The sequence below is a fragment of the Rhea pennata genome, chromosome 7, assembly GCF_028389875.1.
Source record: "Rhea pennata isolate bPtePen1 chromosome 7, bPtePen1.pri, whole genome shotgun sequence".
Taxonomy (NCBI): Eukaryota; Metazoa; Chordata; class Aves; order Rheiformes; family Rheidae; genus Rhea; species Rhea pennata.
This window is the reverse complement of record NC_084669.1, coordinates 10,633,182-10,655,916: the sequence shown is the minus strand read 5'-3', so window position 1 is coordinate 10,655,916 and position 22,735 is coordinate 10,633,182. Positions and strand designations below refer to the sequence as shown.

The window sequence follows — 22,735 nt, the reverse complement described above, 5'->3', positions numbered from 1 at the left end:
AGTAACTTTTGGAGGGGGTGGGGAGAGCAATTACCCCCCCACACACACACACACACTTTAGTAGGAAGGCAGAAACAAAGATACAGCCCATCAACAAGCATATTATAAGAGTTAGTTAAAAAAAATACTATAACCAAAGTATTTTGTTAGTACTACAGGCTACAAAGCTCTGCTCAGCCTTATGTATAACAAAACCCTAGTGAGAGAATTGTTAGTGTGCAGCCTTACATAAGGAGGAAAAAATAACAGCTAGAATATAAACCATAAACGTCAGAAGGTTTTGGAACCCTTTTCGCCTAGCTCTTCAGAAGTGTGCACGTTCAACCTCCTCTCTTCGACAGAAAGAAAAAAAAAAAAGAAAGAAAACTTCCTCTGTGATTTCTCTCCAACCACTTGAGTTGCCCTCTGCTAGTTCCTTCCGTTCATACGGTCCCTTCCCAGCGTGCTTTTCGGCGTGCTGACCTTTTTAAACATGGGAGAGGGAACTAGTTGTAGCTTTAACGTTAATATTTTTTAATGGTTGTTGTTTTGCTGCTGTGCTGTTAAGGGTTTTTGCTTACTTAAGGAAATAAGTAAGGAATAACTGGCCTTTTTTTTTTCCTCCCTCTTCCCCCCCTCCCCCCCCAAATGATACGTGCATTTTTATTGCTGGTTCTCTTCTCTGTATCTGCTCTGTTCTGTGTAAGTAAAGAAGATATAATCTTTTTTTTTTGTACTGGTAATGGGTTTGCCTTTGGTTACTCACATGCGCTTTAGTACAACCTCTGTGCGGATGTAGTGCTCAGCTGTGAGGTTCAAGATAATGTATTGATTCTGCTAGGAGAGCCTGCTCTGAGCCCATGCTATCAGCTAGATGTTAACCTTAGACTTAGTTAAGTTCAGATATATATTTGCTCTTTGTTCTTTGTAATAGAATTGCTGTATTAACACATAGAGATAAAAGACATGTACCTATGAGTGATTAATGCTGCCTGCTTTCTATACGGCTATATAATGTGCTTTAATGATCGCATCATAGTTTTCTCAGAGATTCTATGTGGATTTTCAAGCTAAGCTTTAATGCTAGCTCTTTAAACCATGCTTGTTGTGTATTTAGAGATATTTTCCAGTTAGTATAATGCTGATATAGACACATTTTGCAGCGATATGATGCTGTATTATCTAGTAGGGTAAACAGTAACACTCTTACACTATTTTTAAGCTATTTCAAAACTTTATAGTGCTAGTTAAGCACAAGCGTTCTGTAAAGAATCTTGCTATGTAGACATCTTTTGAACAGGTAGATTTTCATGGAGAAAACCTGATGTAAGAGCTAATATTTCAACACTTGATTCTTGAAGTTTTTTGACAAAACAGCTTTTAGAACTTATCAGTATCCTGGTATCATTGTGCTCCTGTTGCAGGGACAGCAATATTTGACACAATAAAATCCTTTATGATAATGAGCTTTCTATTCAATCCAGTATACTGAATGCTTGGGTTTAATAGGCAGTTCTGCCTAGGTCTGAGCAGGGTCCAGAAATAGCCTGTAGCACAGTCTGAAGGTACAGAGCACGATACTTCCTGAAAGTAAGTTACAGAGGCCTATTTTTTTTTCTCATCCACTGTTAGAGCAATTCTCAGGCAAGCTCAAAGTATACTTGAACTGTTTGACTGTAACTCTCACAAGAGGTACTCTGAAAGCAAAGCTTATCTCAAGTGTGTTTAAGGCTTAATGTATGTTACATTAAAGCTTTTGTTTTAAATGTATTTCTGCCTGCCTCTAAACCAGGTCCTGAGAAAAGCAATGAGAGCTAAAACTGTGATTTTATTCTTCACATAATTTAGTAATATCATTTGTCTTCAAAGTCTCATCTCCCAGGGCATTCAATTAATAGGTGATACAATTTGTACATGGTTGTGTTCAGCAATCACTGCTGAGCCCTTGTACTTTATCTAGCTCTGTAGATGCTAAAAGCCATATATGCACAAATCCTGCTGAACACAACTTTTCCTTGCTGCCACTGGAGAAAGGATAGGATGTAATCATCCCAAGAAATAAGAAGTGGCACAGTGGCTCTCATCTGCAGAAGAGCAGGCAAGACCTGCACTACAAGCAAGCAAATGCAAAGACTGAGCTAATGGTGGCTAATAAATTGCTTTAGGTGGTGGCCCCACTGTAGTTAGTTCTACTCTACTCTTTCTGCTCAGAAGAAATCAATATGTTATCTTACTAATGCTGATCAACAAGTTCTCGTGATCTCAAAAGTATATGCAAATTGTCTCTTATCTGCTTGACCTTGGAGTAAAGAGAATATAATTTTACAGAACTATCTCCCATGCAATGCATGACTCTTGCCTCTGAATGGGTGGGAGTATCAGACACTGCTGTGCTGTCTGGAAAGGACTACTGTGAGATAGCTGACTTTTTTTAAACTTCCATCTTATGTGACGAAAGCACAAAGCTCAGTCACTTTCCAGTGATTCCTGCCTTGGAGATGTTTAATTCCTTCTAGTTATCAAAAGAATTGTCCTAAAGGTTATTGAGGGTACAGTAGAAATGAGAACATGGATTGCTGAATTAAGGGCATAACTGGTATCATCGTAATCTCTTCTGATAAAATCTAAGCCTTTGCACTCCTGAGTCTAGCGCACCTTATCCCTGACCGCTGATCAGGCCAGACATCTAAATATACTTCAACTGTCTAGCACCTTATTGCACAAGACAGCTAAAAGAAATGGCTTGAGAAATCCTGTGCATTTTGTGTCTCTCTAGTCAGCAGGAGTTAAACCCCTCAGTACTCAGAGGTTTCAAGCACCCCAACTTCCCTGCATGCTAAAGAAAGCAGTTAGTGCTCAGATTTTGCCTTACTGTGGAAGCTGGTGGCTGTCAGAAATGCCCTGATATCTTCACATGCTTCATTCCCTGCTTAAATTTTCACTCAGTCGATATAGATTAGGTATTGTGTATCCACATGGTGTCTGGATCTACCGGTTAAATTCTGCTCGTTGTTGCTCCACAGCACAGACCTAGGGTAAAATTTGTCTTCTTTCCATGGGCAAATGACTCTGACAAGACAGTAGATTCCTGTCCTCTGTGCTGCCCTCAGCACTGAGGAAAGAAGTTTTAAGTACCTTTTGGAAGATGCCAGAGGTGGATGACCTAGCAATACCTTGAATTTGACAGGTAGTTACAGAAGAAACTCTAGCCATAGTAGACAAACTGTCCTAGTTCTGGGAATCTTGAGACAAAGTTGCTAACTGTCTCTTGCCACAGCCTATGTACTTTGATAGGAGTGGCTAAAGCTAATCAGAGGAAATCTGATTGGAAAGTAAACTAAAATGCTGTTGTCATTATCACCCTTCATAAAGTAGAGGAATTGCCTTTCAGGTATTTTTGTGTAATGCAGACAAGATCTAGGTATTTGTGCCTTTTTTTTTTTTTTTTTTTGATACAACACCAACATTTTTGTAGCTTTAAAACATACTATGTCTTGACTTCTGAATGTACAGTATTATTCAATATTGTAAATAGGCTAATGAAGAGGGTTATGAAAAAGCTAATTAGGAGCAAATGAGCATATAATGCTTTCCACGCTGTGGAGATAAACTTGTCAGAGGTATTTCTTTTAATTAAAAATCCTTTTCATTTGTTCTTATAACAAACTCATCCCTTACTAGTTACAAGATTTCTCTTCTGTATGTTAAGAGACTTACGCAATCAATTCAGAATCTGAGGGCAGAAGCTTTGCTACAAAGCTTATCACACTTACTTCTGATCAGGTATTCTCCCAGGACTTCAGCGAGTTTTCTGCTCCAAATATCCTTATCCTTCAGGCCTTGCTCTTAAGTCTTCCTAGATGCCTTGGCACAAATAGCCTTGCATGTGATTCAGTGAGGTGATGACAATACCCTGAAGCTTTTTAGTGACTTATCTACATCAAAATGGGGCATTTGGGGTTAGTGGGTTCTCTGATCTTTTCCACAACAATGTCACACAGGTACCTTCTATTAATTTTCAGTCAAATAAATCTATGTAACAGATACTAGCTATTTGACAACTGCACTTATCTGTCTGACTAAGCAGTTTTAATTCTGTATCAGCTATAGACATGACCCCCACTTGTGAGGATTACCTCTACCATGACACTCTATAGGCAACCAACCCTTCCTGTTACAAAGAAAAAAACTATCTTAAAAATAATACTTTTTAAATGAACGCTTGAGAGCACTTTTCTAACATTAAAATTAGCACAACAAAGCAGGTATGTGATTTGTTTAGTAGCCTACATACACTTCTATTCTATTACTGCTTCTTGAAAGGACTTAAAAGGGGAAGACTCATCTGGAGTATGCTGAGTGCAAATTCCTTTCAGCCCATTTGGGGATGGAAAAAGACAGAAAAATAGCACAGGCTGATTGCTATTAATCAAAATTCCAAAGAGTTGGACATGAGCATGCTGGTACCCTTGTAAAAATATGGTAGGATAGATGTGCCCCAGTCTAATTTTGCTAACTTGCAACAAACCAAGCTTAAAGTATACAAAGGGTTCAAATGTGGTTTGCTCTGTCACTTGGATCTAGTACTGCGCTCTGAGTTAAAGGGATAAGGTTCTTGTGTACAACTCCTCTTCATGTTGGAGAGTGGAGATGCTTCTACCAAGCTGCCTCAATTCTCAGATGCTATAAAAAGTATCCTGTTCGTAATAACAAAGGAGCAAGTGACTGAACTGTTTCAGCTTTGGCAGGAGGAGCTCAGTGTCTAATTCAGTGAATCGCACCATAAACCAGATGCTGTTTAATCACCTATGGAAAGCTGTTTACAAACTGCTGCAGTAATAGGTTACAAGGCCAAGTGTATAAATCATGAAAGGCAAGTGATTGCCAAATTCACCTTACTTACGTTGTAGTCTTCCAAATAGTCACACTAGAACAGACTGCTAGGAGGCTTTGCCCTGAGTACAAACTTGATCAACATATTTGGGTTCTGCAGATTTTCCCTAGGCCAAGCTGGTAAAAGATGAGGAAGGATGTGAAACAAACAATATTCTGTGCTGTAGAAATAATAGTGTCACACTTCTAGGTGTGATATACCCCGAGACCGGAAGTGTCAGTCAATGCAGAGCCACAACACAGCTGTTCCTGCATTTCTTGCTGTAGCACTATTTTTCAGGGGGTTTCTCAAAGTATGAGACCAAGGTTAGGGTTTGAAGGGCACATTGACTAAGACTTAGGGTAGGAAAGAGGTCTAGGGAGTTCATACTGATCAGATGCACAGATGACATGTTTTTGGCATCTTGGCTTTGATGATGAACTTCCTTTCTTATCCAGCTGCTCAGCAGGCAAAGCATGCCTTGCTCTTCTCTCTCTCTACAGGAGACATTAAGATTGTTGATTGATATTGCCAATGTAAACTGAGAATCAAAATTATAAACCTGATATGGATGACCTAACTCTGGTCATTCTGGGCTCAGAGGCCCACATTCAGACTTAGGCACCTCGCTGAATTTACTAACTGTTTGGAAAACACCTTTAAGTTTTTTGGAGCTATAGTTAAAGGGTAACTGCAGTACATTGCTCCAGAATGCCTGGTATTCTTCCTGTAAAGGGATTTAATTAGGTGCTGGCTGAAGTATTATCTACTGATTGTGTTCCCTTGACTCTGCATACAGGAATTTGCAAGGTGAATAACCATGCCCTTTCAAAATGTAATGTGTGTCATGCTCTGCATACCTCTTTAGATTCTTAGCAAAGATAAGTTGGTGATACCTGAGTTCATCTAGAACAAATGTGGTTGACTGCTAGATCTGCCTTGACCATAAATATAGCAGCACATCTTGGAAGTTAAAATATTTCTTTCTAAGGGAAGAGACAGATGTAATGCTTGTCTGCATTTCTTATAGAAAATCCTGCATTCTCAGTTTTTGTTTCCCTGTCTTTCAAGGAGGAGATTCTGGATGGTGGAAGCAGCAGAATTGCTTCAGTATTTTTCCAGCGACTTCTGTTGCCCACGTTGACTTCCAGGTCACCACTTCCTAGTGCAAATTATCTTCTGGAGTTTTGACTTGGGTCATATCTTACACTGAGCACACAGTCAGTGTCTAATTGAAAGACTTGTTCAGCATAGATTTTTCTTCCAGTAAGGGCAACTGAACGTGAAGATACTACTCATCCTGAAGACTTTTATACATTTGTTATACCTACACATATTCCAGAAATACCTCTCCCATTGGACAGCTATAGTCTTGAAGGCTTTCTTACTTTCACTGTTCACTTCAGTGAGCTGTAGGTATCTTTTATAGTTAACTTAGGAAATTGCATACTAGTTTTCCCAAGGCAGACTTGAGAACTAAAGCTATAAACCTGGTGGAGTATAAATTATGGGTGACAGATTCTTGAATAGAAAGATTTTTACATCTTTTGTTCCTGGCCTGACTTAGCAGGCTTCAGCTTCTTGTGGAGGTGTATACAGAATGAATTAAGAATTTTAAGGACAAGTAACTTAAGATCTCTTAAGAGGCTTAAAGCATTGCATAAGCTTGCCTCATTATTGTACTGTGAGTGTCTAGGGGCAAACTGCTGAAATGATTTGTAGTTTTGCTTAACAAAGTATTTAAGTAACCGTGACTTACAGGTAGTGAGTGCTTTTAACCGTTTGTTAAACCTCCTGTTTGTCTCAGGTTCAGCTCTGGCTGTGCTGACCCAGCACAATGATTTGGATACTTCAAGTCTTGTTCTCACCGCTCCCAACACCAGCGTTGTTTAGCCTCGTTGTATTTGGAGCCGCCATTTCTCTGTGGGTGATAAGCAGGCCGAAACCTGTTTGGCCTCCTGTTGACTTAAACAAGCAGTCAATAGGAGTTGAGGTAACACTTATTCTGCTTGTAAGGACGGACTGTTTTTAAGAAACTCACTCTGAACACCAATCTATTCTTGACTCTGAGTATCAGTGAGAACTTTCCTATCTGATGCATAGTTTTCCTTCCCAGGTATATAGTGAGAGAAGGAAAGTATTAAAATATTAACTGAATAAGATGTAGTGGCTCTTGACAGAGTTAGATGCGCTTTTTACCAGAGGTCTCAGCCACCATTATTTTTTTTTCTGTACTTTAAATGGTTTATATGTTTTTAGTGGACAGCTCTGAGGCTGATGCTGGACTAGGATACTAGACATAATGAAACTTGGGAACCAATAACACTTGGTCTTAGTCAATTACAGTCTCTAACCTGTAATTGAACACTAATCTTGTCCAGCTATAAAGTTCCTCTGCATGCAACTGACCAGACTGAAATAAGGATAGAAAATGAAATTTCCCCAACAATCTGATGTTATTAAAATGTTTTAAATGGGCTTGCTGGGAGATTGGCTGAATAACAAGTAGCACTGCATTTGTTGTGCACTAATATATAACCATATTTTGTCTCTAGGGAGGAGCCAGAAGAGGTGCACTCTTGGCAGATAACAACTTGCTTTCTTATTACTTTGAAGATGCTAAAACCATGTATGAAGTCTTCCAAAGAGGACTGCATGTTTCTGGTAAGCTTTGCAGCTGCTAATTACTTCTTACTCATCACAAGTAAATCGAGTAGTTTCAAACTTTTTCAACTGTCTCTTGTCTGTAGTAGTTTAGGCTGGCAAAATCTTTCCTAGACCTCAATGGGTTTGAGTGACTAGTGACCCCATTTTTTCCACTGATTTGGAAGTAGTGTCAGTTGGCAGACTGGTCAGGAACAAGCATTAGAAGCTTAAGGTGGCAGAGTTCAGTGAAGAGTAATAGAGGGAAATAATTGAGCTTTATGATGTGAGTTTGCAGTGTAAAATTACTGCCTGCCCACAACAGGTATGAGTTGCTATCCATGTGACTTCATAGGCCCAAGCCCTGTGCATGGAAATACATATGATAGCTTGGTAACTATTTCTAGCCTATTTGGGTTGTAAAAAGAAAATATCACCAGGTCTTAAAATATCGCTCATAAGGATGAAGCCAACATTCTTGCTATAATGATTTGGGCAGAGTATTTAGTTATGGACATTTCACTTGCATGCTCCATGAAGTTAGCTAGACATGTGACTGAGAATATTGCCCACTTATCAGTATCATGCTGAAGTGCCATGCAACTTCAGTATTGAGTTTTACAGCTACTTTTCTGAACTTTTCCATTAGGAAATGGTTCCTGTTTGGGCTACAGAAAACCCAATCAACCTTATCAGTGGCTAACATATAAGCAGGTGAGTTTTGCACATAACAGATGACTTCATTTAGGATACTATTGTAACGCTAAAGGGGGATAACTTTCTTACAGGTTTTGGATAGAGCTGAGTACCTTGGATCAGGACTTCTGCAGAAAGGATGTAAAAAAACATCAAACCAGTTCATTGGTATTTTTGCTCAGAATAGGCCTGAGGTAAGCAACAAGTAGATTATTCTATCTCAGAGTACTCTGGAGTCTAGCAGGGAGAGGAGTGTCCAGTCATTTGAGATCTGATCAACTTGCTATTTAAATAGCTTGAGGCTGTCTTAGGAACAATCACAAGTGACTTTCCCCCTTCCAGTTCCCTTATTAATGACTGAGCATACATCATGCCAGGTACCTAATAAAACAATCATTGTCTTGAGTTTTGGCTGCTGCAGGAGTCCTAGGAACATGTTCCTTACACAGACTCAACTACTGATGTGTGCATGGGCTAGTCCAGCTGCACAAAGTCTCTAGGTAATCTTGTCTTGAGAGCTGCTAGTTTTCCTTAGTATTACTGTTTTCTCTCTTCAGTGGATCATTTCAGAGTATGCCTGCTACACTTACTCACTGGTTGCTGTTCCACTCTATGACACTCTGGGGCCAGATGCCATTGTATATATTGTTAACAAAGGTAAATGATGACTTTAACTGTTTCAGAGTGATGATTTCTCTAAGATGCTCTGTTCTGAGAAGGCTGAAGTTCAAAGGAATTTGATGCAATTTAGATTAGCTTTGCCCTTGTTGCTCTTCTAGTTTTATTGACACTTCACTTCTGTAAAGCTTTTCTGCAGGGGACATCGTTTAATTTCTGAAAGAAGGCAATGAGCTTCATGTGACTCTGGGCATCTTGAACACAAGTTTAATAATGATGTGCTAGGTTATGTAGACCATGCTGCAACTGCAGGGCCCAACCATTTGCTATTTGAGGTTTGGCATCTTGAACTCTCACGCTGCTTGAAAAGCAGACAATCAGACAACACAGATAAGCTTGCATGAGAATTAAAATTAGATATTTGTCTCTGATTTTACAAATTGTAGGATGCAAAGAGCGGAAGGGAGAGGGACATAGGGTGGAAGGAGGTTGGTGGGGAAGTGTATGTCTAAATCTATCTAGTTAGGGTCTGTGGTTCTACAGAACTAACAGCTTGTATGCCATCACAGAAGAATCTGGTAAGGAAGTTTGAATACATCTTCAAACTTCCTCTCCCAGTCCTAGGGGAGATGAAGGAAAAAACATCCACTATGATCACAACTACCTAGGACCCAACCTATAAATAAGATGTGACAAGCATAATCATTTCAACAGTCATGTGGCTAAATTTTGTCAATAGGTCTTGCCCTGGGATTACACAGCTGTGATTAATTAGGACCCAGCATGTTCAGACATAGTCCTCTGTTGTTTTACTTGGGAATGCTTTTGTAATTCTGTGCAAATCTTCTGAAAATGCAGGGAAATTGAGATATTATTAATTTTAGGTACCTCCTTCAAGCAGGTCTATTTTTCCTTAAATTTAAGGGAGACTGTTAAAACTAAACAATTAGTGGACAATTCTGAGCTTTTATTGCAATACTGAAAGATCAAATACCTATTCTGACTGTGACTCGAGATATTTGTCTTTAGTTCTTCAGCACAAAGGGCTAGCTTCAGGAAAACAAATGAGATTGTAGTTATAAACTCAACCGACCTTAGCAGGAATCTTCTTACCACTGTCAAGCCAGTCATTGAATCCCTATGAACAAATGCAGAGGCTGAAGCTCACTATATAAGAAGCCAATGCTATGTTCTAAACGTATGTGCTACTGAGCTGTCACTCACTCGTGTCCTATGTCCTCAGAACAGACTTCTGAAATGTAACTTCTCTTCTGTAGCTGACATGAGCACAGTGATCTGTGACAAGCCTGAGAAGGCACAGCTCTTGCTTGACAACTGTGAGCAAGGAAAGACCCCATGTTTGAAGACTGTCATTCTTATGGATCTCTTTGATAAAGAGCTCAAGGATAGAGGAGCTAAAGTGGGAGTTGAAATTCTAACACTGCATGAAGTTGAGGTAAGTGACTAAAGGATTCTGCTTGGTATTGCAGAGGAATGCCTTGCTAGCTAGACTTTTGGATTTTCTCTGGTGACACTGACACTTTACGCATTATCCAATAATCACACCTGAATTTGAGATCTTGACGGAAAATCATTTTAAAACTTGATACATTTAGCTGAGTGGACTTGCAGAGATCCAATTATTGACTGCTATTTTGTTCAGGCGTTGTGGACACTCAGTATGCAGAAACCTGAAGAATTCCCTAGCCTAACTCTTGTTTTAGTTGTACCAAGATAAACAAATTTAATTAAACTTTAAGTGCAAACGACTGGCTGCTTTGAAATCCCAATACTAGTTTTAATCTGCCGTATTGGATGTGCAAATGCATAAAAAATGTGGCTTACATTAAATAAAACAAGATATCTCTAATCATAATTTCCAAACTCGTTAAGTAGCTCTGATCACTTTCTGTACACCTAAATTCCTGCTTTTCACAACTCCAAGAAGAGTCAGTTCTTCCAAGCTGTGTGCACTAAATGCACAAAGACTAACTTATCTCTCTGAAGGAGATAAGAGCATAAAGAGTTGAAGTAAAAACAAATGCTGCCTTTGAAGTCTAATTACCTATTTATCTAACTGTGCTGCATTTCTTTTTGTTACAATTATTAAGCTATGTTTTCTGTAACACAGGAGCTGGGAAGAAACAACGTAATAGAACCAATTGTAAGTATCCCTATAGAACAGTTCTGAACTTGCAAAACTAACCTCTGAAAAGAGACCTTATGCCACATGGCTAGCAGAGGAGACTGGCAGGATTTTTGAAGCTTGTCTTTCTGTTCCCAAACAGAATTTCTGGTTGGTGTGCTAGATTCGTACCGCTTTATGGAGTATACATAAATAGTAATAGGCAACATAACAATCCATAGATTGTTGACTTCATGTTGCTTCTGTCTTCTAGCCTCCTAAGCCTGAAGATCTTTGCATTGTGTGTTTCACCAGTGGAACTACAGGTAAAAGGGTAGATTTTGATATTTCCCCATTAAAACAATCTCTCTGAGCTGGAAGAACTTTATTTCCAGTGGAGAAAAGGAATCACTAACAACATAAAATGTAAAAAGAATAAATTGGATATTTCTACTGTGTGAAGTTATAACTGTGCTTCTGTTTCGGACATTGTCTTTAGTGAATATGCATTGTAGTGACAAAGCTTCTTTGGGAAACAAGTGACAAATTCTATTCTATTCTTGCTCTATCTTTCCTTCTGAAAAATACAGTCTTTGCATTAAAGAGCCTGGCTGTTTAACTATCTGTATGCTGATCTTCCCTACACAAAGGCCTTGTTTCAGCATTCTCTATGCTACTCCTAATTACTCTAATTTCACTAGACAAATCTGTTTATATAATATCTATAGCTGAAAGTGCCCAAGATGAGGGGTATTTCTGATCTGTTGAGACAATGCATGCTATGACTGAACCTAATAGTAAGATGGTTCTTATCATGACTGAATCAAGCAAAACATGAGAAACTTGATAGCACATGCAGTCACAGCCACAGCTGACTCTCCCCAATCTCTCCAAAGGTACTCCTAAAGGAGCCATGCTGACACATGAAAATGTTGTTGCAAATGCTGCTGCATTCCTTAAATGCACAGAGGTAAGCTACCGCTGAAGGTGATCTCCAGGCTGTCATTCAGAGTCACTAAAACGGCTTTAATACAGGCATCTTCTGCAAACTGTTTACTTCCAGTAAACTCATGCTTTCCTAAGTGTCCATGTTTCCATAAGACAAGAGTACTGCAAGTAATTTGACTTTGAAGAAAGACTTCTACTCAGAAGGAGAAGTTACTCTAGAATGAATCAGAACTAATGCCAAGCATGCTGAACTACCCTATTTTCCAAAATATGAAACTAATGCTGATCTAGTATTCTGTCTCAAATTTCACTGACTCGGTTTCAGTTGCAAGGTTTGAAGAGGTGATGGAAGGGAAGAGTCTGAGTTGCTTCTGTCATTTAAAAGCAGATATTTCAAAGTATTCAAACTGATCCAAACTTCCTTCACTTTCTACTTCAGAGTAACTCAAGAAGGCATACAGACTGCTGACAAACATCTGTTCTTTCCCATATAGAATACATTTGAGTGTACAAGTTCAGATATCTCCATGTCCTATCTTCCTTTGGCTCACATGTTTGAGAGAGTTGTACAGGTAAGTAGACTGTGGGCATGCCACTAAGTCTCTGTAGAAGGTTTTATATGTATGGATTAGTTGATAATAACACCTGTGAGAATTCATACATAGCAACCAACCTAACATAAAACCTCTAAAGTGACCAATTAATATCTAGTTACTTCTCTGAGATACAGCTGCTGAGTTACTATGATGGAACTTGGTTCCTCAGTCTACTCTCATTGAGCCTGTGATGCCCTGAGAAGTCTGCAAGCCAAATTAACAGCATCTAGCACTCAATCTAAAGCACAGAGCAAGCTAACACATGAAATGGCAGCAGTTTAAAAGCCATGGATTTAACTCTCAGAGGAAGTGAATATTGATATGTTCTCCACTGTTTACTCTGCTGGGTTGTGTCATGCTGCCAATTTGTTTCCTAAGGTACAGGGCTAGTCTTCCAATTAATGCACTTCTTCCAGCATGTTCTAAGAGTGCTGAAGATGCATTTGCTAAAGTGCAGAGCAGGAGAACAGAAGGAAGAAAAACATGTTTTTTCAGCCTTCTGAGCTCCTCCTTACAGGAAGTGTTAGCACCTCTGTAGCTGGATCTAACTCTTCTGCATGAAATAGTCCCCAAACTAGTCTCTTAACGTCAGTTCCTGAGCTGGTAGTTAAAACAGAATGTGTCATATCTTAAGCTCTGTCAAGCTCTTAAATTCTTCTATTGTTTCGTACTAACTGAGATTTCCAGGGTACTCAAGGGATATCAAAATAGAACAGCTCTTACACAAGTATGTAAAAATCCACATTGACTCTCTTCAAATATAACACGGAATTTGTTTTGTGGCATTTGTGGACTACATATTAAGGTTGCAAAGTCAATGCCTCTGACCATCTGTAAATCAAATTATAGTAAAAAAACATGATAAATTTATTTCCTCAAATCTATTTAAGTAAGATCTTTCCTATTAATGGTCACTGGAAAACATGCTGCCTTCCATAAACAAATCATTAGTGCTAATATGAAGCTAGGAATTGTTCTTAACTAAGATCTCTTCAATTTTTAGACTGTAGTCTACAGCTGTGGAGGGAAAGTTGGCTTCTTCCAAGGAGACATCAAGTTGCTAACAGATGACATGAAAACCCTGAAGCCAACACTATTCCCAGTTGTACCAAGACTGCTCAATAGAATATATGATAAGGTATGTGAGCAATTTTTAACTAAATTATCTTCAGATTCATGCATTTAAGCAAGCATGCAACTTCACATTGCAACTGAATGCATAACGACCTTGCTAGGTTAATTACCCCTTAGCAGAGGGAAGTCTTTAAAATTCTTTCTCAGTTGCTGAAAAGAGCCCTTGGACCTCTAGTACAAGAACAATGTATTCAGTCATGACTGAATTAGATCTGCTGCTGTTCAGAGACAAAAAGCTTAACTTTCAGAACGAAAATGAAACAAGTGCAAAGCTAGAGATCACTGTTCCTCAGAGCTGTGGCTGAAGTATGACAGCAGCAACACAAATTAGTGTTGCCCCTTTGTTCATCTCCTAGAACACAGCAGTAGTGAAGACAGATTTATCAAATTAAGAGACAGTGCCTTTAAGTGGAGATACAGATTTGAGTTAAACCCAAGGATCAGTGATACTTTTTCTTGCAGATACAAAGTGGTGCAAAGAGCCCAGTGAAAAAACTCCTGTTAAATTTTGCCGTGACTATGAAGATGGCTGAAGTGAAGCAGGGCATAATTCGAAATGACAGCATCTGGGATCAGTTAATCTTCCAAAAAGTTCAGGTATGTCCTCTCTAACTGTAAGTAACTGTAAGTAACTGTAAGTAACCTGACCAATGTAATACTAGAGGATGTGATAGCTTCTAACTCTCTTGTAGGAAACAATGGGTGGACAGGTGCGTATAATGGTAACGGGTGCAGCCCCTATATCTCCCTCTGTCCTGACATTTCTCAGAGCAGCATTGGGCTGTCAGGTAAGTTGATTATTTTTTTCTGCATTAAGACTTGTTTAATGGTCACTTATTTGGGCATAAACAATCTTGCCAGGCTTGTTGCTGGAGAGGTTGCAGTCAGGGTCTTCAATGTTTGCAGGATGCTGGATCTGAGTTAATTGTATCAAGAACAAGCTCTGCAGGGCTAACTGACTTCAAACTGCACCACTGGAAAAATATCCTGTGGGCTCTAAGAAGGGAAATTGAGCAGCAAAAATGGGAACGTGCATCTCCAGCAGTAAGTCAGGTGGCTGCCCCTGAGCTTTGTGGCTTACCCTAGTGGTCAACAAGCCCCACAATAGTACATATGAAAACAGAATTCAGAGAACAAGATGACCAGCGTAAGGCTTGGACATTTGAATTTGAAGGCTATCTGATCACTCCAATAGCACCAAGAAGTCTGAATTAGGCTATAATTGTCTTGGCTTCATTCCTAAAAAGAAGACTTGTGTTTGGGCATAGTTGATTGTTGAGCTCTTACATACCAAGGACTCGGTGTTCATGGGATGCTCATCCTTTCTCATACAGATCTTTGAAGCTTATGGCCAGACTGAATGCTCAGCTGGATGTACTTTCTCAATGCCTGGAGACTGGACAACAGGTATAGCAGCTTGAGACTCAAACTCTCCCACAACTGCCGATAGAAAGTGGCACTCAAATTTAGGTGCTCTACTTCTATTAGTTCAATGAAAAATAAATCCTGGTATTTAACCTCCCTCAAAGTGATCCTTAGTAGCAACACTCACACCTATATGCATAACAGGGTGCCCAAATAAATTCCTGCCTCAAGTAGACAAGGAGCTCTTGTGTAAAGTGATCTAGGTCAGCCTAGAACTTATCTAGTACCATTACACAAGAAAGGTGCATCTGCAAGGCTGCAGATGAGCAAGTCTGAGCAAACTAGACAAAGGCTTTTCTCAAAGGGCTTTGAGACTAGTTTTAGCTCTCAAAACATTCATCTTTCTCAAAAAGGAATTAGGACTAACAAGCCAGACATGTATGTTTCTTGAATATTTTCAGGAAGAGCTACCCTTACTCGAAGATACTTTTATCTTAGCAAGGATGTTTTGAATATTGGGAATTTTAAACTCAAACTCAAGTCACTCACTGTCCTCAAGGACATAACTACAGATGATGAGTATAAAATAGAAATGAAGACCAAGGGACAATGAGGGAATTTTGTGAGGGCAAGTGTGGCACATGACCAGTATGCCTGGTTATACCAATAAATGGCTCAAAGCATCCAGGCTTAGCTGCTGCTTAACCTGCACAAAGTGTCTGCAAATGGCATTACAGTAATGCTCTTGAGCATTTGATGTCTGACCCCTTTAAACAACACCACTTCTTCCTAAAGCAGCGAACACAGAGCCATGAGGCTTCTGCTATTGCTCAGTCTTTCATATACAAAGGATATCTGAGTTCTCCGATCCCACTTCAAGACCCACTCTTTCTAGCCTTATATCAAATAAAGTCATTTGGTAGTGGAATCCATCAAACCTAACTATCTTTGTTTTTGCTTTTTTCTTTTTTTCCCCTTAGGCCATGTTGGAGCCCCGTTAGCTTGTAATATCATAAAGCTAGATGATGTGGCAGAAATGAACTACTTCTCTTCTAATAATGAAGGCGAGGTAGCTACCACTTCCTGTGCATATCAGGAAATACTGAAATATAAGACTGGGTAACTTACAATGTTCTGTGCTTGCTGTAGGTCTGCATTAAAGGACCAAATGTGTTCAAGGGTTATCTGAAAGACCCTGAGAAAACAGCAGAAGCAATTGATAAAGATGGCTGGCTCCACACAGGAGACATAGGGAAATGGATGCCAGTGAGTAATAACTTACTACATATCAACTCTTGGATTTGAATCTTGGACTAGTTTACAGGTGTTTGAAAAGTTGAAGTGGATCCGAGGATAAAAGCCTTACAAGGTATTTTGTTAAATCACCTACCATATAGCCCCAGGCAAAGCTCCAAAGACAAATCAGCTTGGAAAATCTCAAATAACACCTGCTCGGTCAGTAATTAAGAATTTCACTCCCATAATGATCAGGCAGAGTAGATTTCTCATACTTTGCCAGAGCAGAATAAAGGAGCTCTCTAGTCCTGCTTCTTAAAGCAAGACTGGGACTTTAATGATGTTTATCTTCTATTTCTAGAATGGAACACTGAAGATCATTGATAGGAAAAAGAATATATTTAAACTTGCACAAGGAGAATATATTGCTCCAGAGAAGATAGAAAACATCTATATTCGAAGTACTCCTGTAGCTCAAGTCTTTGTACATGGGGAGAGCCTGAGGGTAAGCGGTGTCAAATGTAAGCACCATGCAAGATTCCCCCCAAACTGAGTTTTGGATCAGGGTACAAATATATGCATATACAAGAGTCCTTGAATGAAATCTGTTCCTATGAAATCTGTTTATAGAAGCTTCCTTTCAGACCTTTTGGGCTGTTTTCAGCCTTTGCTTTGATACCTCAGAACAGGAGATCTTGGCATTAAATTGAAAGTCATGTTAAGGCTAGTTACATACTTGAATGGGATCAGTATGTCAGGCTCACTCCTTTGCCACAGAGCTGTCACCTACACTTGTAGATTCCAGTCTTCAGTCTGTAAGCCAGCCAAAAGCAATTGCTGGAGGAGGAGTTTAGCACAAATAACAGAGGCAAAGTATTACTTCAATTACTGATGTTAGAAGTTAAGATTTAAGTTGAAGTCCTTGTAGCTACCTTCCAAATCCTAGAAATGGATCGAAAAGTGGACATTGATTTAGTATATAAATATTGTCCATTATCAAGTTCTCCCATAAACTACAAAAGTAATTTTATATGCCTAGTCTTTGTCTAAATATGACTACTTCCCTCTGTTTTCAGTCTTCGCTAGTAGGCATAGTGGTTCCTGATCCTGAGACACTTCCAGAATTTGCAGCAAAACTGGGAATAAAAGGTTCCTATGAAGATGTCTGCAAAAATCCAGTGAGTGGTCTTATCTTTTAAGTGGGTTATAAAATATATTAATATTTTAATTCTGAAGTCCAATCTCATATTGCTTCAGCTTCACTTTTACCCATTTTTTCTGTCAATTAAACTGGCTTAAAGCTGGGTGAGTCATGCAGCCTTAAAGTAGAAGCTGGCAAAGTACAGGTATCCCTTGAGGTTTCAAGGGCTATTACTGCTTATTTTCCATTGAGAAGATAGTGGTGACCTAGAAGTCGCTTCAACATGAGAAACCTTGAATGTGGAAATATGTACATGTTTTTGCCACCTTCAGTTTTCACTGACTAGGCAGTAGGTATGATCCTCAGCCACTGCTCCTGCTGAACTGTGTGTCTCTTCTAGGCAGTTAAGAAAGCTATTTTAGAAGATATAGTCAAACTGGGGAAAGAAGCTGGCCTTAAATCCTTTGAACAAGTGAGTACTTGCAAACCCTGTTTGTCACAAATGTTTGCATTGCTAATACAACAGCTGGGAAGTCTGCACTACTATCATTATTCACTGTGCCAGGCTTGGACCCAAGAAAGTTTTCCAGGACGATCACCTGTAGTAGGCAGTAGAGGAGCACTGACCAAGCCACAGTTGTAGGACAACAGTAGCAATTGCTATGGCATGTAGTGGAGATTACCCATGGGCCACAGGAACTGTGCTGTAGTTCCAGCCTATCTTGCTGTCAGTCAAAAGGAGTTTAACTTGCATCAAAGAACAATTTTAGTTACTGGAGTTCCCAAGAATGAATGAGTTCCTGCACTGAGCTCAAGAGATCTGCGAAGAGCTATTATGCTTATCCTCTAAGCAATTCTGTGTCACAAGTTTTTTTTTTTTTTTTTTTTTTTTTTCCCCTCTACATAGGTTAAAGACCTGTACATCCACACAGAGATGTTCTCTGTAGAAAATGGACTCTTGACACCAACATTGAAGGCAAAGCGAACAGAGCTTGCTAAATTCTTCCAGAATCAGATTGAGGCCCTTTACTCAAGTATGCAGGAATAAATGTATTTAAATTAAATTCTATGAAGTATCAAAACAAATATCAGTGCTAATACATCACTTATGGCAAACACAAGCATGAATGAAGGGGAGCAAGGAGAACTTAAGTGTATTGCTTCTGATATTCTGGGAGAAATGACCTTCAGATAAGACAGTTATGGTGTAATTGACTACTGGCCATGTCCACATCTTGCAGGAGTAAGCATCAAATGTCTAGGCAAAGCCTGAACTTCAGCGTTTCTTGGACTGACTGAAGCACACTCAAATGCTGAAGAGCCTCAGCCTTTACAAGGTAGCTGTATGTACTTCTTATTGTTGTCAAAAGTAGAACTTATTTTCCTGCTCCAATATAAACTCCAGACTGACCAAAAGACTGATCTGCAATCACAGACTAACCTTTCATGCAGTTATGTTTGGGAAAGGGGAAGGAAGGTAGTGCAAAAGCAAAGAAGTGCAGGAAGATAACACTAAGACTTCAGTTCCCGCTCAGGATGGCATAGCCTTCTCAATGTGCCGGTCTCAACTCAGGCTGCTACTGTATGAACAGGAGGTTAACATCTACCCAGCAAATACAGAAGTGAACTTTCTTCTCCTAGCCCTGGACTGCACAGTATAAGTTTAACTAAAGTGTGAGTAGTCTGGCATCAACTGATTTAAAAAATGCATGTCTCAAGCAAACATCATACCTCATGTATGAGATGCATTGAATCAGGTGTTTTGTGCATGTTCTCAAATGCAATGGTGGCCATAAATTCATAACAGTGGCTTTGGGTCAGATCACTGGAAAACTTCAGTTTTCATTCCTAAAGACAGAAGATGCAATAAATTTTAACTGCAAAGGCAAACAAAAATCTGAATTGTTTCTGTGCTGCAACCAGTTTACCATATATGGGCTTACTGCTACCTGCTTATGGATAGCCTTCTATAGAGGCTCTGCTTTAGCTGCACTTAACTTGTTTTCTGCACCAAGCATCATTGTAAATGAAGTAACATCTTGTCTGACAACTGTAGTCAGCTTTCCTGTTCTTGCAGTAGGGCAGCATGTATCAAAGCCTTCCAATCCTCCAGCTCAGCCTGCAATATAAAATAAGGTACCAGGCTTAAATTTTTTAAGACTAAAAAAGTTCAGTCTCCTTAGAAAACTACTTAGACACATTGAGTGCTGTCTGTATGTTTGGAAAAGATCAATCAGTATACATGCCATAGCTTGAAGGACGCTAATCTGCAAGGTGAAATACTGCTGAGTAGCTTAGCATCCTTATTTGGTATTAGAATCATAGAATCGGTAAGGTTGGAAGGGACCTCTGGAGATCCTCTAGTCCAAACCTCAAATGAGCGGCCCATATGGGGATCGAACCCGTGACCTTGGCATTTTTGGTACCATGGTCTAACCAACTGAGCTAAACCTTATCTTACTCGCTAAGTAAATTTATGGCAAAAAAAGGGTTATAACTTAAATTTAAGGGTATAGTCTGCAATCTTGATTTCATCCTTCCTTGATGTTCCTGCTATCTTGAAATTGGAGTTTGTCTCAGTGCAGCTCCAGTATGCAGAGTTTCAAGATGAGATGTTACATCTTGTTGTACTGTTGTGTCTTGGTATGCAAACTGGGGAAAGAATAATTTTTGCACTGACAGACTTTTTCCTGGTGAGGGGATGGGATTTTGCAGAGGAAAATCAGCAGAGAATTTATCCTTTCCCCTGTAGCAGTCAATTTGATTAGTCAACAGTGTTTTTGGGGGGCGAGCTTGGGGGGTAGTGGGTTCTCCCCTACCTGCCCAAAAAAGCAGGGGGTTAAGCTTTGTCTAACAAGAAGGCAGCATAAAGAGGACAGACATGCAGCTTTCACACTCCAACTCCTCTTGTCTGTACCAGGCTCTTACAGCTAGTGGCTCTATTCCTCTTTAATGTTCTTAGTTTTCTCAAACTAAAAGCAACCAATAGATTTGCTTGTCAGGAAATGTCTACCCCTTGCTGTGAGGCATCTCTAGTTTCAAAAAGCACAAACAACTGGCTTGTGTTTCAGACATTAAATCTAATTCTATTTCTAGACTAGCACAAAAACCTTGACGTTTCCAGGTAACTATTCAGTGACTTATTTTAAGCGCCTGGACACTTTTTGTGTCATAACTTCAGGGTATAAAGGGTTCTAAGCCAAGAAAAGTGCACACAACTGTGCTGCTTGTCTTCCCCCTGCTAACACCTCCTTAAAACAACAGTGACTTAAATTAACTGAAGGTTCAATCTTCCCCTATTTGAGATTATGGAGAATAAATGGGACAGGAGGAGGAAATGTGTACTTAAACTGGTTATGAGTTTTGATGAGTGGCTTGGAGGGTTGAGGCAATAAATCTAATCCAACTGAGACTGGTATAATTTTGAGGCTGAATGCTGTTATGCTGCATGGTAGCCTAGAGAGTAACGGTGCTTTTTTAATGTAACTTCCCTACTGAGAGCTGTTTGAATGCTGAAGCCCAACACTCCGCTGTGGAGCCTCCAATTATCAGTTCTCAGACACCAATCAAAGTGCTTCCTTCAGATAAAATTACCCTCCCCCCCACACCTTTGAAGAGTTCTCTTCTATGTAGCAAATGGAGAATTTGGATTTTTCTGTGATGTCTCAAAAAGTAATAACTTTGTATATTTTCTAATACAAGATATGTTTTTTTCTTTTGGGAGAGAAAATGCCTGAATCTCAAAACATAGTTCGCTCTTAATGAGAATTAAGCCTCTTCTCATGGCAGGTAACTATGGTGCTTTAAATCTTTCAGATCTGTGGAATCTGCTAGTAGATGCTACAAAGATCCAGTTGTAGGGGTAATGGCTGAACAATAAGCCAAACAGCAATTCAGGTGTGAAATGGTCTGCAACTTGTCTTTTGGGTGAAGATGAGTTCACCATGTGAACTGCTACCACAGTATAGCTTTAAAATGAAAATAGGAATGCTTTAGGCATGCTTGCACTGAAATGATGGAAAAGTGATCTTCGGATGCTGCCTGAGAACTGGAGAAAGCTACAGCAAGCTTGAAGCACTGTTATACCCAGTGAACAAAAATCTGAGGTAAGGATGACTGTAAGTGCTATGAAGGTCAGATTTCTGCTACTCTTCCCATGATACAGAGGTTGGAGCTAAAAGCAAACTGAGTCTCCTCAACTTCAGAAAACTCTAATCTAGCAGTTGTCCATTATGAATTGATCCATTTGGGCTGTAGTACAGATGTGTAACCAGTACACTGTTAATCAATGTACTGATTAACTAGTGATACTATGACTAATCAAGGTATGATTCATCTAAGATGGATACATTTAAGATGAATGGTGATAATATAACCTCCTTCTACTTAATAAATTGGAAATAGATCTCTAATGTACTGCATCAAAAATTAGATTGCCCAAATTAGACTCTCCAAAGGGTAAGAACTGTATCCCAAGATACAATTTAACTAGATTTTCTTCCCTTCTATGCAGCACAACCTTTATGCCTGCAACTTAATAACTTCTAGTTCATCTCTTGTGTTCCCTAACCAGACAGGATGTGCTTGGAAGGAAGTATTGACATCATTTGGCTTTAATAAAGTTGTTACTTAAATCAATGCTCTCAAAGAAGCTCTAGAAACATTCTCTAATGCAGCAGTTAACTTAATTGCAAAAACTAAATAATCTGCACATCTAGGCTTCCTAGCTTGAGAGTTGTAATGTTTTCTCTTGGTTAATGCTTTGCAATGTGTCTCCCTTAACCATATGGAGGATGTTTCAACTCCAGCAGGAGCTTATAGTTTGCTTAACCCTTAACAAATTCAGATTAAGATCAGAAGCCTTTTGGAAAAGACTAATAGGAAAGTCTACTTTCATCACCAGTTTCTTCCAGTAACAACCTCAGAGTTACCAAACATGAGATTATCATCAAGGCTAGTCTTTTGGACAGCCTTGTATGGTAATCTGGCTAATTCTTCAAGAAGAACTCTGAGGCAGCCAGCTCTGATAACAGCTTTGCTTGGCCAAGCAGCAGCTGCTTAGGTTTTGGAGGCCAAAGCTAAGACAGACGAGTAGAAACTGAAATTCTTGTTGATCTGGTGGTTGGAGAGAAAGACAGACGTGTTCACTTACAGTAACAGCTTTTTGTTTTGTTTTTGTTTCCTCCTTACCTACAACAGATTCTTTCTTTTGGTGCAAAAACTGGCTGTACTAAAGCAAAAGGCTGATTATTATTAGCCACTTTTATTGTTTTTCTTTAAATAGTAAAGTTCTGTTTCAGCAAGTAGCTATCCTTACTTTTCGTTGTACAGGAGCCCGAACTAGGCCTCTGCTGCACTGCAAGTCTCGACTTGCTATTGGA

General features: G+C 39.4%; 1 protein-coding gene and 1 long non-coding RNA gene across 2 annotated transcripts in view; one reads left to right on the top strand and one right to left on the bottom strand.

Moving 5' to 3' along the window:
- Window positions 1-22,735, bottom strand: part of LOC134142583 (uncharacterized) — a 69,353-nt gene that overhangs the window by 46,166 nt on the left and 452 nt on the right. The window contains exons 2-3 of the long non-coding RNA XR_009958917.1: window positions 19,304-19,473; window positions 19,086-19,202 (exon numbers count right to left, since the gene is read on the bottom strand). This is a non-coding gene — a long non-coding RNA (uncharacterized LOC134142583). The remainder of the gene's footprint in view (window positions 1-19,085; window positions 19,203-19,303; window positions 19,474-22,735) is intronic.
- Window positions 6,690-18,402, top strand: ACSL5 (acyl-CoA synthetase long chain family member 5). The gene is made up of 20 exons (XM_062579672.1): window positions 6,690-6,845; window positions 7,408-7,516; window positions 8,145-8,209; window positions 8,284-8,385; window positions 8,749-8,848; window positions 10,087-10,265; window positions 10,941-10,973; window positions 11,209-11,260; window positions 11,831-11,904; window positions 12,377-12,454; window positions 13,482-13,616; window positions 14,075-14,209; window positions 14,305-14,400; window positions 14,947-15,019; window positions 15,958-16,046; window positions 16,127-16,243; window positions 16,575-16,718; window positions 17,290-17,391; window positions 17,755-17,826; window positions 18,262-18,402. Exons 1-20 carry the CDS (start codon window positions 6,690-6,692, stop codon window positions 18,400-18,402), a joined length of 2,052 nt encoding a protein of 683 aa, XP_062435656.1.